The sequence below is a fragment of the Xyrauchen texanus genome, chromosome 16 (genome assembly GCF_025860055.1).
Source record: "Xyrauchen texanus isolate HMW12.3.18 chromosome 16, RBS_HiC_50CHRs, whole genome shotgun sequence".
Taxonomy (NCBI): domain Eukaryota; kingdom Metazoa; phylum Chordata; class Actinopteri; order Cypriniformes; family Catostomidae; genus Xyrauchen; species Xyrauchen texanus.
In genome coordinates this window covers 35,216,424-35,233,839 of record NC_068291.1, presented here as the reverse complement: position 1 = coordinate 35,233,839, position 17,416 = coordinate 35,216,424, and the positions used below count along the sequence as shown (strand labels likewise).

The 17,416-nt window shown below is 38.3% G+C and overlaps 1 protein-coding gene across 19 annotated transcripts in view; it reads right to left on the bottom strand.

Moving 5' to 3' along the window:
- LOC127656955 (neurexin-3a) overlaps positions 1 to 17,416 on the bottom strand; it is a 421,181-nt gene that overhangs the window by 304,678 nt on the left and 99,087 nt on the right. For all 19 annotated transcript variants that reach the window (XR_007972220.1, XR_007972221.1, XR_007972222.1 and 16 more), the window contains exons 8-9: positions 8,268 to 8,706; positions 5,981 to 6,364 (exon numbers count right to left, since the gene is read on the bottom strand). Coding sequence is in view for 16 of the 19 variants with exons in the window: in XM_052145540.1 (XP_052001500.1) it covers positions 5,981 to 6,364; positions 8,268 to 8,706 (823 nt within the window). In the remaining 3 variants the exon portion in view is untranslated. The remainder of the gene's footprint in view (positions 1 to 5,980; positions 6,365 to 8,267; positions 8,707 to 17,416) is intronic.

The following is a 17,416-nucleotide window of genomic DNA, read 5'->3' as shown; positions in this document are numbered from 1 at the left end:
ACTGAAGGCACATTGGAAAAAGTCAGGTACATATTTATTTCCACATATGAAAGTGGCCTAGATCGGATTTGAAAATGTCAGATTCAAAGTGCTCCAATTTATAGATCTGTGTCACATGTGAGTGAAAAAAATCAGATGTGGCCCACATTCAGTTCCGGTGTAAATGTAGCCTATTAGTTCTATGCAGTAATGGTGTTGTTTGTAAGGAGTAGTATATGAGATGACTTTGAAAGATCATAGCTCAAAAAGGGATTTAATAACTTAAGAAAATTGGAGAGATTCAGTTCAGTTATTATCTAGCTTGGGTTTGTTCCAGAAGACATTTTTGTAAGATACATTTTCTAAGTTTAGAAGATAATTCATGCCATTTAAACTCAGGAAGGGAAACAAAAGAAAATGACATATTTATAATTAAGTTTATATTCAAGTATGTGGATTTTTGTAAAAATAATAATAATAATGTGAAATAACAGACGTTAGATTTGATCTAAGATATGCAAAAAAAAAAAATAAATAACTTAAATAATAAAACATTTTAAAAGAGTCATATCATACTATTTTCTAACAGTTTTACTCACCCTGAGGTCAACTTATAATGTTAGTCAATGTTGTTGCACCAACGACAGTCATTATAGTTTTTAGGACTATTAACCACTCTCCAGACTTCTATGTAAGCACCCTCTTTGCATATGAAATGAGAACCAGTGTGTTGCTGCACATAACACAAGAGCTGTGGGTTTTCTGTCTAGTCCAGGGGCGTAGCACCAAATTTTGGGCCCTGGGTACAAACCATCTTGCTGGGCCCCCGTACCAAATATGTATGTATAGAAAACTGACTTCTAAGGGGCCCCCCCTGCCTCGGGCCCTGGGTACTCGGTACCCTTTACCCCCCCCAGTCCGACGCCCCTGGTCTAGTCTAATACATTTTTGCTGCCCCATCCTTCAAAAATGGCTGCTTTGCAAAGCCTGCATTACATTGTGACAGATTCACAAAACAAAGCAATCCATGCTAAAATGTGCCACTGAAACTGGACTAAAATGATCAGGGACCTTGTATCCTCTTTATAAACTCACCATCTTCCAGTGCTAAAATTCCTGGCATACAATCACATTTCCACAGTCTGAAAAAATAGGTGTTTGTCAGTGCTTAAATGCTGAGTGTGCATGAGAGAAAATCTGAAGTGTATGTGTGCTGACATAAAGAGAGCATGGTGTGTGACAGCAGCCAGTTGTTTGACCCGAGTAGCAGCTACAAGCTTCTATGGAACAGATAATAAATAGATTTAGACAAACATTGGGTAGAGTTGAGTTTGCAATCTTGGCAGAGGGTGAGTTTGGACTTACAACACTAAAAAAGCAGAACTGAACTGTGGGCATGTATTCTTGCAGAACTAGAGCTTGACTATTGGCATAAAGTCTGGTCTACATCGTAGCCTATTCTAGCCAAGAACTGCCCACTTAGACAGGAAGATGCCATCTGACCGACATGTGACTAAATACACTGGTACACTGACATTGACCTAATTTTGCTGAGTTACTTACAAGCGTCATCTCCCATCAGACATGTTTAACTTTTCCAGTGGTGCTACCTCAAAGACCTGGGTTCTGGTTCAATGGAAAGCAGAAAGTATTCACATTCACATACTCATATAATTGATGAGCATGATACAGAGGTTGCTTTTTACCCTTTACAATTACATTTGTATTCCACTGACATTTAGGATTAGGATTTGGGTTTTAGTTAGGGCATATGGTTAATACAATATACCTTCCTGTTCACTGTATTGCATAATTTACAGCTAAAGACAACTCACTTTTGGTGGCCCTCTATGGACATTTCACCAGGAAACTAGAGCTGACACATGCCCATACGTTCAACTACACTTCAAGCTTAGGCCACTGGGGGCAGTGGTTAAAATTTCGATAAGCACAGAGCGATTTCAGCTGAAGAACTTTTTGACTTACTGATTCACAGTGAGATCAGTCTGGGTATAAAGGGAGTTTTAGCACTTCCTTTGTTTTAATTACCAGCCACATCCAGCTTCAGTCCAGCCCAATGTCCCACTCCCACCAATATGTGTCCATGAGCGATGAATACTTACAACAGCCTGTGCCAGCCACAAAGCGAGGGGTGCTTCACTGATCACTGTCTGCATCAACTCAATCTACTACGATGGACTACAGCTGTACAACAAGGGATAAAGGGATACATCACTGGCCACTGCCTGCACTTCAGTCTTAGAATTAACTTTACCGGAAATGAACTGCCACAAGCTTTCATCCGGACTGCAAGGCACACCTCACTGACCAATGCCTGCATCATTTTTGGTCTTAGGATGGACTACACAGTGAATAAACAGTTTTCGACTGCAATGCAATCGAACAGCATGTAACACTTCTCTGACCACTGCTTGCATCACTTTTCTTAAAATGGAATACGTAAGGAATAATTGACAATGGACCATTGAATTATTGAAAAATAATTGTGTTAAAGTGGTAATGGGGCCACGATGCACAGTGTGGGGTGCTTTTCAACTGAAACTGAAATAAATTTAGGAAATTATAGACAAATTGTTGTTTGTCATTCTTATCCGATGATCAATGTCTTTGTGTCTTTTAATGTTGCTGTGGTAGCCTGTATGGCTCTTTGAAATAACTGAAATAATTTGGCGAAGTGATATGGACCCGACTTCGGATAAGCGGTTGAAGATGGATGGGTGGATATGGAACCATTATGGGTCAAGACCTGGAACTACTTCATAGCCGTGAGTTTACTGGAAAATAATTGCACACCTTAGAATGTCTGTCAACTAATCAGAATAAAGCAATTAACAGACCCGTGGTATAAACAGACCATAAATTACTATCAACTAAATTCTTTGTCAGCCAAATTGCTAAGGACACTGCACCTAAGTGCACTTCTGCAGTCAATTCGGAATGGAATTCAAAGACATTTTTAATAATTAATCTTACAGTTCAGTAAACACTCTTTAGTTTCAAACATTGCCCAGCAAAAATCTACACAGTTCACTCAATTAATTCATGGCTTGTATTACATATACCAAACTGGTATTGCCATTATATTCATGCTGTATAGCCATAGGGGAATTAGCTCCCCCAGCTGAGCCTGGCTTATCCCAAGTGTTTTTTTTTTCTCCATTAACATCCTATGGAGTTTTGTGTTCCTTTCCACAGTCGCCTTTGGCTTGCTCTTGAGTTCTGCAACCTGAGCCAGGCCCAACAGGACCCAAGAACCCAGTGGGTTCGGGTCAGTTTTTGAAGTAGAACACCGGGTTAGGCCTACTGAACTTGTTTCACGCACGCGCTCTCAATCAGAGACGCATAAACAGATGAGCTAGGGGCCGTTCACACCAAACTTGTTTTAGCGTGCATCTGTTCTGTTTTCCCATTGTTTTCCTATGTAAACACATGCTGGACGAATGCCTTTGACTTCTGCATCATGTCTCGCTGTTTCTTCAGGGTCTCGCGCAGGGCCGGCACTCTTTAAACACTGTGTCAAGTTAAAAAGAACTTCAAATAAAAAAAAAAATGCAATTTCATTCTTTGTGCTGCGTCTAGATTTTAGCACAGGTGTCACAAAGATTCAATGTTCTATGGGGACAGTTGCATTGTTTCATATTATTCCAGATTGTTCTGCACCAAGCAAAGTTTCAGCACAAACAGTAAGTCAATGCTTTTTTTCTAGTGTACTGAGGGGCTGTCATACATTGTTAAAACAGTATGTTTACAATATTTTACTAATGTTTCCTATATACTTACATAAAATATAGCCTATTGCAATAGTACATACTAGGAGAAGAAATTATAAATATAGTGAGAGATTTCGGGTTCAGTTCAGGCCACACGGTCTCAGGTACAGGTCGGGTTCTGGTTTTATTTTAAGGCCCCTGCAGACCTCTAGCTTGCTCACTGGGGGCCTAAATTCAAATAATTTTAAAGACAAATCATTTTAAGGCATGATTTCCAATTTCATTTTTCAATAACATTTCTCAATGAGGATTCTAAGACATTTAAGACATTGCAGACATTATCATATAATTTTCTGAAAAACTGCTTTGAAACTATATATATTGTGAAAAGTGCTATACAAAAAGAATGACTTGACTTCAATTACAATGTGCTCTTTTGAATGTTAAGGGTGTCTAGTCATATTTAAGTTTGTTTATTACACAAACCATGGAAACGCGTAGTGCAGGTGCATACAAATTTCATTGCTTTCAGACACATCATGAACAGAAGACTCCTTGCCAATGTGCATACAAATGCAAACACTCACAAATTAACTATAGTATATCTCTGTGTCAGAACAGGATGTATATGATTGACTGACACTTGGAAAGCTGAATATTTTGCCTTGTGGCTGAAGTTTACTCAAATGACAATGTTTAGACATGTCTCTAGTCTGTACGAGAACAGTGTCCTGCTCTGCTTACAGACTCGGTACAGCACAAGGTGACACTCAGTGTGATGCCCCTGTTAATCAACAAGACTGACATTCATGGCGAATGACCGTGCATGCAGGCTGATTTACATTCTAGAGTGTATCTCTGTCAATGGAGTGTAACACTGCAGTGTGTAAGCCTATGAGGACAGTATTTACTTCTACTTTCAAATAAAAAACACTCCACACAAAGACTATAAATGATAGCATGCCATGTACCCTGACAATCAAAAAAGAAATAATGTATATGATTGCTAAATTTTACTCTTTATATTGTGAGTCTTAGGCATTCATTTGTAGAGAACATGAGCCTAAAGTCTATATTTCGAAGAGCATGTATGCTGTTAAAACCCCTCCTATAAGCTTGATAAAGCAATACTGAAATAAAAAACAATAACTATGAATGCTATCTATCTATCTATCTATCTATCTATCTATCTATCTATCTATCTATCTATCTATCTATCTATCTATCTATCTATCTATCTATCTATCTATCTATCTATCTATCTATCTATCTACCTACCCATCCATCCATCCATCCATCGGACTACTGAATTATTCCTGTAGAGTAATCTGCTATCCTAAGTTGTGGTAAACATTGTATACATGCTGTGTTCTTATGTAATGAAACTTTTATCTATTTGCATTATTATTTATGTATTTATGTCATATTTAAGTGTTTGTATTGACTGTGGTACCACAGCTGCTAATCCAATTGTCCCAAATGGAACAATAAAACACAACTGAACTGAACTAATGTTTCCTGTAAAAAAAAAGAAAAAGAAAAAGAAAAAAAAAAAGATTTCATTCAAATTCAGCCTGACAGACTTAACAGCTTCACCAGCTCTTGTGCCAAAATAATAAGCAATTTTGCTCAGACTCAGTGGAAGTCCCTCTATTACCTGGTTACTTGGAACCCCTGCTTACCTGACCATATGGAGACTTTCTACCATTCAGCCACAACAAGCCACAACAGACTTCAAGCAAAAGATCCACAACCATTCAAAAACCCATCTCTCTCCTCTCATCCACTGCAGAATGTGTATCTTAACATTGTTTCATTCAATTTAATTTGTATGCAAATCCTTCCCGCTCAGCATCTCTATCCCTGCGACATCTTAAGGTCTGAATGCATGATTGGACTTTTTCCAAGATATGACATCATTGTGGGCTTGACTCAGACACAGCACTCCCCAATCGCCAAAGAACATCAGATTATATATAGCAATTTACTGAGATATTACTGAGCTTATAGTTTAACTGATTATGTGAGAGCTAATCCGCTATTTACAAACAGCAGCAGATGGGATTTTACAGGTGAGGAGCTAAACAAACAGGCATGACGGTAAATGTAAAACATATTTTTTTATTGAAATGTTGCAATTGAAATTAAGCCCATCTTCATGTTTATTCCAAGACAAAACTAAATAATTTCAGAGAGGATGAAATCATTTTTGAATTTGTGTGAACTATCCCTTTAAAGACACTGTTCAAAATAAAAACCAAGTTACTCACCCCTCTCACAGGTACGCGACCAGTATCCGGTGCCCGTACAGTCACAGATAAAACGGTTCCATCCTTCTTTACAAATGCCTTTGTTTTTGCACGGATAGCTGTCACACTGTTTCCCTGACATCTTATTGCAGGAAGGCTTGATTCCAGCTCCGTTCTGGGCTTCAGCTATCTGCCTGATGTCCTTACTGCGGCCATCGATGAACAAGTCCCGAATGCAGCCTACATAGCCATAGTTCAGCATGGCTGTCCACAGCTCGGTAGGTAGGATCAGGCCACCCCGGATGTCGGGGAGACCGCCCAGGTACATGTCCCCCTCCAGGTCCAAGATCTCGTTTTCACCACTTGCAGTGAATGGAGTGCGACGGCTGTTGACAGATATGGTGCCTGTGGATAAGCCAGACAAAGCAAGAGAGAAAAAGATGGGAATATGTTGATCTTTCCTTCAAAATAGTACCAGTATTATTAGTGGTCTAATAAGAGTTTACAGTTTAGTATTTGAGATGGCAATATTCAATTTTACAGTGTTCCTCACACAGACCTATCGTATGGTTTCAGAATATAGTGCATCAATTTTATGGACCATTTTATGTAGTTTTTTTGTTCTATTTGGAGCTGTAAACTTTTTGTGTGTGTGTGTGTGTGTGTGTGTGTGTGTGTGTGTGTGTGTGTGTGTGTGTGTTTAGTAGAAGACAGAATGTCACATGATAGCAAACTATCAATTGTGTTTAAACGAATACGTTAAAAACAATAAAATGTCCTCTTTCTCCTCAGAGTGATATCTACCATCACAAGAGACAAACAACCGGATAAGGAAATGATGAGGAGACTAATAAGACTATCCAGAGTGTATGTAATAGAGGGAGAGAGAAAAAGTGGAAAGTGGGGGTGTACAGAAAGATTATATTCTATTTATGACCTCATTGGGAGTGTGTGAATCTTGTAAAGTGCCGTCCCTCAGACTACCACAGATGTAAACAATGCATCCCATGTGTGAAACAGGGGATCAATGGGAATAATCTCTGCAGAACTGACACTGGTTAAGTCCCCCACATGGCTCTGTCTAAAAGCTCGCATTATTGATATCCTACAAGCCCTCCCAAGAGCCCTGTGCTACGAAGTGATATGGTGTAGTCACCGATCGATTTAGCAAAAGTGACAGTGATTCAAGGGCGATGGAAGAAAATGCGAGTGTAAAAAGAATGGGGTGAAGGAGAAATAGAGAGAAAAGTGAAAGTGATAAAAACTTAAAGAGTTTAATCAAAGTATTTGTGGATGTAAATGTTAGCTAGTGTTGTACAAAAAAATAAAAATAAATCTGTCTGTAAATGATGAACAACCACTGTGCTTTTTATTTAAAGCTGTTATCTTTGTTCTGCAGAGCTTAACGCTCCTGGAAAACACACAAGCTTTTGCAGAATCTGACTGTTTTAATAATGAAACAGAGTGGGGGTTTGTACAATGCTTAGTTCAAAACTAGTTAAAAAAATAAGAAACCTATTATGGCTTGGGTCTTATTTATATCAGTGTATCTTCTGATATAATAACACATGAAAGCAGAGTATAAAAGGGCAATTTTATATATTTTAAGGCCAATGGTTAGTCAAGGTTTCTAGCCCCGTGATAAAGATTTGCATTGCCACTTACCACCATCTTCCTGACCTCTAGAATTAAACAGGCCGTTTCGGCTATTGTACCTTTACAACATGTAAATGACTTCTGATATGATTGCTAACATCTTCGTATTGCAACATCTTACATAAATAGTCTGTGGGAGGGAGCTTTTAGCATTAAGAATGTTATGCTACGTCCACACTTCGTTAGAAAACTCTGCTTTCAGTTTCCAAATGGCATCATTTTACAAAGTATGCAATAATAGAAAGTGTCCATTTAGGAAGAGGAAATGTGTGTTCTAGTGTGGATGAAAGGTGAAAATGTAGCAAAAATAATGTGTTTTGGAATGTAAATGTGATGAATGGATTCTTATCAGTTTTCATTTGAAAACTCAGTTTTCAGCTTCCTAACGTCATTGATTTCCAAAGTATTCAGTAATGGAGTGAATTTTTAAAACACACACACATTTTCAAATAGAAGAAAATGCTGTTGTAGTTTGAATGAGCTGCATAAACATAGCAGAATCAATGCATATTCAGACTAAATCCTATTTGTGTGGGCGTGGCCTGAGATTATGCCACAAAATAATCTGTTTTGATATAGACTATACAAACTACATAATACTAAGTGTGTTAAGCAAGTGCGAGTGAGTTTATTTGTCTTAGTATCCACTGACCTGATCTTCCATCTCGTTGGATGTCCACATGGTACCAGGCCCCGTCGTTCACCTTGTTCTGCGTGGCTTTCACTTTGATAGTCCCAGATCCCATGTCCAGCAGAAGATACAAACTCCCATCTAGAAGCTCAACTGCAAAGAAGTCCACTTTAGTGTTCTTCTGGCTCCGGGCATCCTTTCGTTCCTGGGGCTTTCCATGGGTAAAAAGAATAAGGCCATTTGGTTCAGTTGTACGGAAGTCAAATGAAATGGAGCCCATGCGCTTGGTGTTCCACTTGGGCAGGCTGATGTAGGCCTCGGGCGTCTCGAACGAGATAGGATCCAGAGTAGCCACATTCTCGCACTTGAACACCACATCTCCCTGGATCTTCATTTTGGGGTCCACGATACGGGCGAGACGGGAGAGTTCCAGCCTGATGTCATTGTTTTTGTAAACAACCTGTGTGGATGTAAACAAATAATCACAGACTGATCATGATATACAAGATATCTTTATCTGGCTTTTGAAGATAATGAATATGAATATGCTAATAAGATTTTTATGCTGGATGCTAAATAGAGAGACCAGGAAAGGTGACTTTATTCAAATATGACCTGTGATAATTCCAATAGGCCAGGCTGCTGGTATTATCTGCAAATGACTGTCTCTCAATGGTTATTGACTCTGGCAGTTCTGGCACAAGCATATGAGTCTGGTTTCCTTGATAACTATGGTAATGGGTTGACAAAGCTGCCTTAGCATACTCTGCCACAAAAGCTTTGAGAAACAAGGCCTGCCCTCTGCCTGCTTCTAAAATCTGACATCATGCTCTGTCTTCTAAAGGTAATACACCCATCATGTGCTCTGAGTACATGACTACAAATGTGGTTGCATCAAAAGGTATTTAAATCCACACATATAAAAAAGTATGGATGTCATTGTATTAGATACCAACATATAAAACCAAGTGGCATCTGCAAACTTGAAATGTTGACAAGGCTATCAGTTTTCTGACCCATTTTTGCAATGAATTGGTCCCAACTTGTCCCATGTCATTATTAGTGAATGTAAGAAGGATTGATGAACTTCCACAACATAAGGATATGTTCCATTAAGTTTGAAAACCAGAAAATGTCCAAATCCAAATACTTTTTGTCTTAATTTTGGATGGTATATCTATTCTTTTCATTTAAAACCTAATACACTTTTTGTGTGAAATATTTCACTTGGAAAGTGTGCTTGTTGTCTCTCTTGAAATTGTGTAATGATCTAATGCACTGGCATTTATACAGTTTAAAGTGTGGGTGAAGTGTCCAAAGATTTTTGGGGCTACTGACATCTGAGCAATTTTTATCTTTTATTTTTTTCTTTTGGACTTATGTTTCCACAGCTAATTTTGCACCATGCAGCCACACACTACATTTCATAAAGATTAAACCAACATAGAGTGTACCTGCAAATGGTGCAGAAATTCACTGGGGTGTGAAATTGCCAACTTTAGCTAATTTCTCTCTGAGAAAGAGATCTTTTTTTCTGTGTATGTTTAGAGCGTTCTAAAGAAACACTTTCTAGCCCTGATATTACAGTTAATCCTGAAAGTTCTGGCCCTAAATCAGACATCCTCCCTCTCTGCCGGAAGAGCAGAACGGAATGGAATGATTGTGTTGTGTTCCTGCAGTAATGCCACTGAGATATCCAAGGCTTTTTGCCTCGGCTGTCCCCCTTATCAGATAGATCATAAATATCATCCTCCCCGAGGGGGATCCATTCCTCAGACAAAGCCATACGTTGGTTCACATCTCACACAAACACCATTATTTTTCTCCACAAGACTAAAACTAGCTGCAGTATGTTCTTTCAAAAATAGTATTTCTTCTTTGTAAACCATCATGGTGCTGTCAGATGGATTAACATTAAGTAGTATTAACATTAACATTAAGAGACTTTTTAAGTACTTATTGCAGCTGTGGTCTAAAAATAATTCTATATGCCCCTGAGCAGTCAATATTTCTGGTTTTGGAGCATATTAAACAGAAAAAAATATTTCATGGGTATTTAAGAGGGTCTAGGTTTTATTTTCTTGGTTGATGCTTAAGTACAAAAGGGATAGTGCACATACTTTGCAGAGCATTGCTTTAACATCTCAAATTGCTTAAGTCCTGTACTAAAACAAAAGAGTTAGACTGGATTAGATTTGTTTGGGTATTGATTTAGGTTTAGTTTTCTGATTAATCTTACCAAAATTGGCAAGTTTAAAAAATGTTATACATCAAATATATCTTGAATTCATTGGAACATCAGACAATCTCTTGGAAATCAAGTTATGTAGATACGGAGACAGCATATTGCACGCAGAATCTCCACACATTCTCATAGGTGCAAAATGTCCTTGACTTTAACATGACTGAAAACCGCCAGACATTGATTAGACAATGATTGCTGTTATTTGTAAAATTATAATTTCTATTTATCCTCCTAATGCTTGTTTTTCATCATCTAAATCAAGTTTCATCCTGCAAATTGTCCACAAGACCAGGGCCAGCCTTTGTCTCTGACACAAATTGATACTCTGCAATTTGGTCTGTTCTATGGCATTGTCATATTGATGTGCTCAGGCGGCCCATGAAATGTCAACCGGTTAATTCAGCTGATGAGCAGCTCAGAGCTGTGAAAGAGCTGCACCCTTTCCTGAGTCTTGTTTATGTTACCAAGCTAAGAAAATCACATTCCAAGATCCAAACTGCTAAACCTATTCACTGAAATATTCTTTAATTGCATTAACTGACTTCTGGTGGAACCATAGTGGAAAAGCAACAAATGTCACTCATACAAAATCAACATTTCAGGTGAGGACAAATATTTGTTCACCTGGATGAAAAGACTGGCAAGAAATGGTCGACTGAATGGAATTGAACAAAGAAATGTGACATCTGAATATAATGCCGGGGCTTTATCTAACAACACCTGGTATGAAATGTGTTTTCAGGAACAGAGGGAAAGGCAGGCAGGTGTAACTGAGCCTTAATCTATAGACAGACATGAGAGGACTCACACCAAGTATCTGTCTACGAGAACTATCTCAGCTTTATGGATTCGGCCACAAGGGAACGTAAGGATTGACTGGTTCCAGACCCAGAAAGCAATTTGTTTGAACCTGTGGATGGACTAGAATTTCATCAGGTTGTTATCTTGCCTTGCAGACTTTCAAAAATAAACTGGTAAAGGAGTAACAAAAAATTAAGGAAAGTACTACGATCCTTATGTCTTCGCTGTACTTCTTAGCCATTTACAACCGGAAAGCCCAGCTGCAGTAAGGCAGCCAAAGTTCAGCCAAAAGCTCAAAGTTTGAATAACACCATGGCATTATAGACCTTAGTTAATGTAGACACTGTACCTCTAGTCTAAAACCTAGTGAGCTTCCAACCTAAACAGCATTTTAAGGTATCACTGTCATGCTCCAGGCATGAAGCAACATTTTGCCTTCTAAGATATCTAATTTTGGGCAAATTGTTTGCATGTATCATTCATGAACCTTGGCCATTTGAGAATACACCATAACAATGTAATCCAAGATGGCGGACGAGTCAAGAGAATTGTTAATTATAAATATACTTATATTTCATTCAATATAGAAAACTAGGCATGCACCAATAAATCAGTTTGCATCAATATCAATATTAAGAACAACATCTGTCATTACCGATAGTTTGGTGGTTTTCGCTACCTTGTTTCACATCACAAATAATTAATTATACAACTTTGAAATAAATGACGCTTTCTTCTTCCTGTCAATAATTTTGTGCTTTCTCATAGTGTTGTAGTTTAAAAACATTATTGAAGGCGCAATGCCATTTTTATGGAATTTTGCTCATTAAAGTTGTCAGTTGAGGGTGCTAATTTGCTGCATTATTAGGACAACCGGTTTTGCTCGATGTCGTGGAGTGCAGGTTTTGGAAAGAGGTGGCGTGGCTAATGCAACAGCTCAGGTTATGGAAATTATAGAGCTAAAATCACTTACAGCACCTTTAACATTCTTTATGTATAGTATATATACTCAATGATGAAACTTGTCCCTTTTAGCATGCAGCCTCCATGTTAGCTCCTTGCTGTGTCAAATTTTAAGGTAATAAAATGTTAATGTGTTAATGCCTTTTTTAATGATATTTCTAGCAGTGCAATGCTTATAAATGGTAACTCTGCTGTCATTGTCACCCAATTGAAAGCATATCCAATCAAGAGACATTGTACTACCACAGCTAATTGTCCGACATGTTTTTCTCAACCTTTTTTGACAGGAATAAATAAATTATGAGCCCTGATTCTTGACTCTTTAAACAATCGGCTGATCTCTGATGTTTGGCTGATTTATTGGTGCATTTCTACTAAAGCTGCCTATTTAGGCAGTATATAGCAAGTTAGCTTACTTTCAGAGCTCATAAGTACATTGAAGTATAGTCCGTTCAATATATTGCACTGTACCTGGGTGTAAATCGATAATTAATTGAAAATATGTTTCATAATTCCCAGATGACAAAAAAACTGACTAGAAAATATTGGTTGTGAAAAGTAAATGTGACATAGGACACTTATGAAAGACAGAACTGTATCAAAGACATTATAATAAAAAATTACAAATTGAACGGACAGTTCTTCCATCCCTCAAAGTCTTGTTTTGTTTGCATCAAACTGAATATGCCGTAAGTTCTCAATTAAGTCTATATAGGTGACATATGCAAAGAGATTGAGATATCTAATGAAGTGAGCTCAGGTTCTGCTATGGTGGCAAAATGAAAAACATTTTACTGGACATTGGTACAGTAAATGTGAGCGAATCTACTGACTGTAGTCTATATCAGATGAGAGGATGGACAGTATTAGGCTATATGACGAGGACACATTTTATTTTGCCATTTGATTACCTTGACATGTACTGTATGGCACTATTACCACCCATCCCTCCATGATTTTTGGCTTCTAGCAGGTAAGGTGACTGTCACTTTTCTTATGGGCAGACAGACAGCAGCAGAGATGGGAGGGGGAGGTGAGGGGGAATGTTTAGCACAGGCTGGGTGGAGAAAGTACAGCTGATTCTAACTGCGGAAATAAATTATTCTCTCGTCACTCGTCACTTGATAGGACAGAAAAAGCATGAAGCTCAGTGATGGCAGTTTCGTAAAACATTTAAGCTAAGGCTGAATGTTAGGACCAAAGGTGTACCGACTGTACCTTCGTCAAGATGCGGGACACGGCTCGTAAAATCTGGACTGTCCCGGTGTAATCGGGACGTCTGGTCACTTGCACCTACACTTGCATTTATCATCCACAGCTGTCTGCTCCTACTATAAATCTCTGACTACAATGCCTACCCACCACTCTCAAGGAATTAATAGCCTCCTGGTCAAACTGGAGAAAACTTGGAAATCGGTATAGATTATTCACTAGTCAAGCATGCCAGGTGGTCCTTTGTGGATGTTTTGCATGGGGGCGTGGGGCAGCGAGTTGCAGAAAGGTATTTGATAGCCTGATTGGAAATGGAAGATAGGTCAGGGTCAGGTACATTTCAGTAGAAAAAACAGATCTAGTCGCAATACTTTAATATATCAATCTATCGATTTATCAGTCTGTCTGTCTCTCTATCCTATTAACCCTCAATAAACGTCATAAATCTGAGTATTTATGAGGGATGCTCTCTTTGTTGATGTTGGTGTTATTTCATCAACAACATATATTGCATATCCATTTCATTTTAAAACTGTGCCACTGACTTACAACAGTGTGGCCAGTATTTCAACTCTAAACTTTTGCCAAATATCAACAGTCCTGTGGTGCTCATTGAATCAGATCCATTGGATACAGAACGACAGAGAGAATCTGGGTTAGCCTATCTATCAGAACTCTCAGATCTGTCTTGCATCCGTTGTGCAGTGCTGGTTCAGGAGCAAGAGTCCAGAGAGCAGGGGCAGTTTCATCCCAGTGACAAATGACAGTCACCATGCACACATCCTGGAAACTGATTGTGGTGGCGGTGCACAAAGGGAGGGAGACGCAGTCCAGCTTGGTGGTGGAGGAACCTTAGTGTTCAGTCATTAGTGCTGGCAGAGCCCTGCAGAGCCCCACCATACCCTGATTACTACCCTTCACACTTAGTTTGAAAGACGGGCACTAAAAGGCAGGTCTGAAGAGGTCTGCGATTGTCATTACATCTACAATAGCCCTCTTCATTTGAAGAGACAATTCTTTTTTATTTTATGTGCTAAAAAACAAATGTCATTTAAATTCCTTTTGAAAAAATGGTATGGTCAAAATGCAAATAAGAATTCAGCTCATGATACTGTGGTGTTATGTGTTAAGACTATTTTGTGCTCCCTGTCTTACATAAATGAAAAAGTAATGTTTAAATGTGCATTTATCTTCCAACAACATGCCTGTAGTAAGCAACTTGTGCCACCGGGTGGTACAAAATAATATACAATATACACTAAGTTTGTGTACTACTACAAAAATACCCCAGGAATAAAAATGTCTCAAGATTCTTTAAAATAACTTACTAAAATACATGTGTGGAGCGGAGGGGGGCGGGGCCGGTCGGAATATCGCGCGCCCGGTCCCCAATCAGCCTGATGAGGCGCGCGAGGGATAAAGGCGGCCGGTGACGATTGTTCGAGAGAGAGAGAATTACGGACATGTCCGTCATGTGTGTTTGTGTTGTCTTTTAAGTTTTCCATTAAACTATGATTTATATCGTCAAGCCGGTTCTCGCCTCCTCCTTGCCCATCCTTCAACTGTGTTACAACATGGAAACAAAATAATACATTCATTAATTACAAAATACAAGTGATTTTTCTGAAACTATATTTTTACCATTTCTATTGCAAATGACAAGAGAAGCTTGCCTTAGTAAGCACTACTAAATAAACAAATATATTGCAGAGGAACAATCTTGTCTGTCAGTGCTTATAGAGGCTAGTGTTCTCATAAATGTACCTGAGCAGGCACATGGAGGCCTAAGGCCAGTGCATCTGACAATATATGAACCTATGGCTACTGTAAAGCTTATATAGACTTTTTCTGTATTTATTGGATAATCTGGTCATCTGAAGGCATAATATCATTCATCAATGCATACACTTACTCCCCATTGCCACCAAAACACATAAAAACTAAAATCAAGAATTGCTTTGTTTGAGAAATACATGGGCATGGCATTTCAAACTATGAAAACGGTTATACTTGAGCATTGGCAAAACAATAAACAAAACCTTAATGGAGTACAGCATGCTGATCAGTAAACACTGAATACCGTGTTTGAGTGTTCTAAGGTTCAACATGTTGTGCATTCTGAGATGCCATTCTCCTCACTACAACTACAACTCAGTGGTTATCTGAGTTACTGTAGCCTTTCTGTCAGCTCGAACCAGTCTGGCCATTCTTCGTTGACCTCTCTCATCAACAAGGCATTTCTGCTTGGATAACTGCCATTCAATGGAAGTTTTTTTTTTTTTTTTTGTTTTTTTGGCACAATTCTCTAACTCTAAAGACATTTGTGCATGAATCAGCAGTTACAAAAATACTCAAATTAAGCCCATCTGGCACCTACAATCATGCCACGATCGAAATCACAAAGATCCCATTTTTCCCCTATTCTATAGGATGTAACCACATATTAAGGATTGGGGGACCAAATGTAATAATCAACTCTGGAAAAGCCCATATCAGTAGACCACTGCTATGAATATGGGGGTAGCATGTCCCCATCAATGTCTGTGCTGGTTACGGCTCTGATGGTTGATGTGAATATTAACTGTAGCTCCTGACCCGTATCTGCATGATATTATTCATAGAACTGCTGCCACACCATTGGCTGATTAGATAAAAGCATGAATATATAGGTGTAAAGCTATTCCTAATAAAGTTCTCAGTGTGTGTATATTGCACAATTTGGTAAATCTTTTAGCTCATCCGGTATCCATACATTTGTACAATTTGCATTCTGTGCACAGTAAACATACTGCATATTCCAGAAACACTAAGAGTAGTATGGTAGTGTGCTATTACACAAATTGCCAGTGATTGCAACATACACTACAAGACAAGATTAATCATCAAGAAAATATGGACATTCAAAGAGTACAGAACGGTGGATAAGGTCATTCAGAGCAGATGGGCACACTCTCATGCCATTTCACAAATGCTCTTTGTGTCTGAGCAGCCATGCATAATGACTATGGCATTTACAGCTTACAAATTAAATGTGAGGTTTTAAAAGCTAAGAACCATATATAATTTATTTTCGTCTTTAACCTCAGCCTATCAGGAGGATTCTATCATTATGGGCACTTTTCGTGGGTGAAGGATGTGTAGATTCTGATATCACGAGCAACTCTTAGCACCCTGTTCACCCTGCAAACACTGCAGCAAGTGTTACATAACCATTCGCTATATCACATATGAGACTGATTACTGTAATCTCTGACACGGGTGGTACTTTTACCAAAACTCAGCGCAGTAAAGTGTTTTTATTTTATTTTTTTTACACAAATGCCAATGAAGCGGGTTTTTAGTCTTGCGATAAGAGGGCCGGTTGAGGAGATAGAAATGGCAGTGATAGCTTGATGGTGGGTCATTAAAAGATAGCAGGCTGTTGTTGTAGCACTCACTGCAAAAAGGAGGTTCTGTTGTCTGCTGTTTGTTCAGCATGAATTAATGGAGGATCTCGCCGGCAGCCTCACAACAAGGTAATTGTCTATTTCCAGCTAAATTAAAGATCAATCAATTTGCTGATAATGTTCTCCAAACCTGATGATTAAGGAATGTGGTAATGAACAGCCGAATAAAGAGAATGACATCTAAATTCTGCAAGTAGTGTAATAGAGGGTGAATCTCATGAAATCTATCAAGAACATGTCCAGGTTATGTTTCACAACCAAAATTAACATAAATAAATAGTGAAAGATATTTTTAGATATTTTAGATAATTTCAGATTTTTTGCATTGTGACAGTAACACAAGTAACACTGCATTCAAGTCCTCCCTGGAAGTTCCTACTTTCAAGCTAAAATGGGATGAGTGTGAAAGTGATTTTGGTTGAATAGAATTATATAATATATATATATATATATATTATATATATATATAATATATATATATATATATATTATATATATTATAT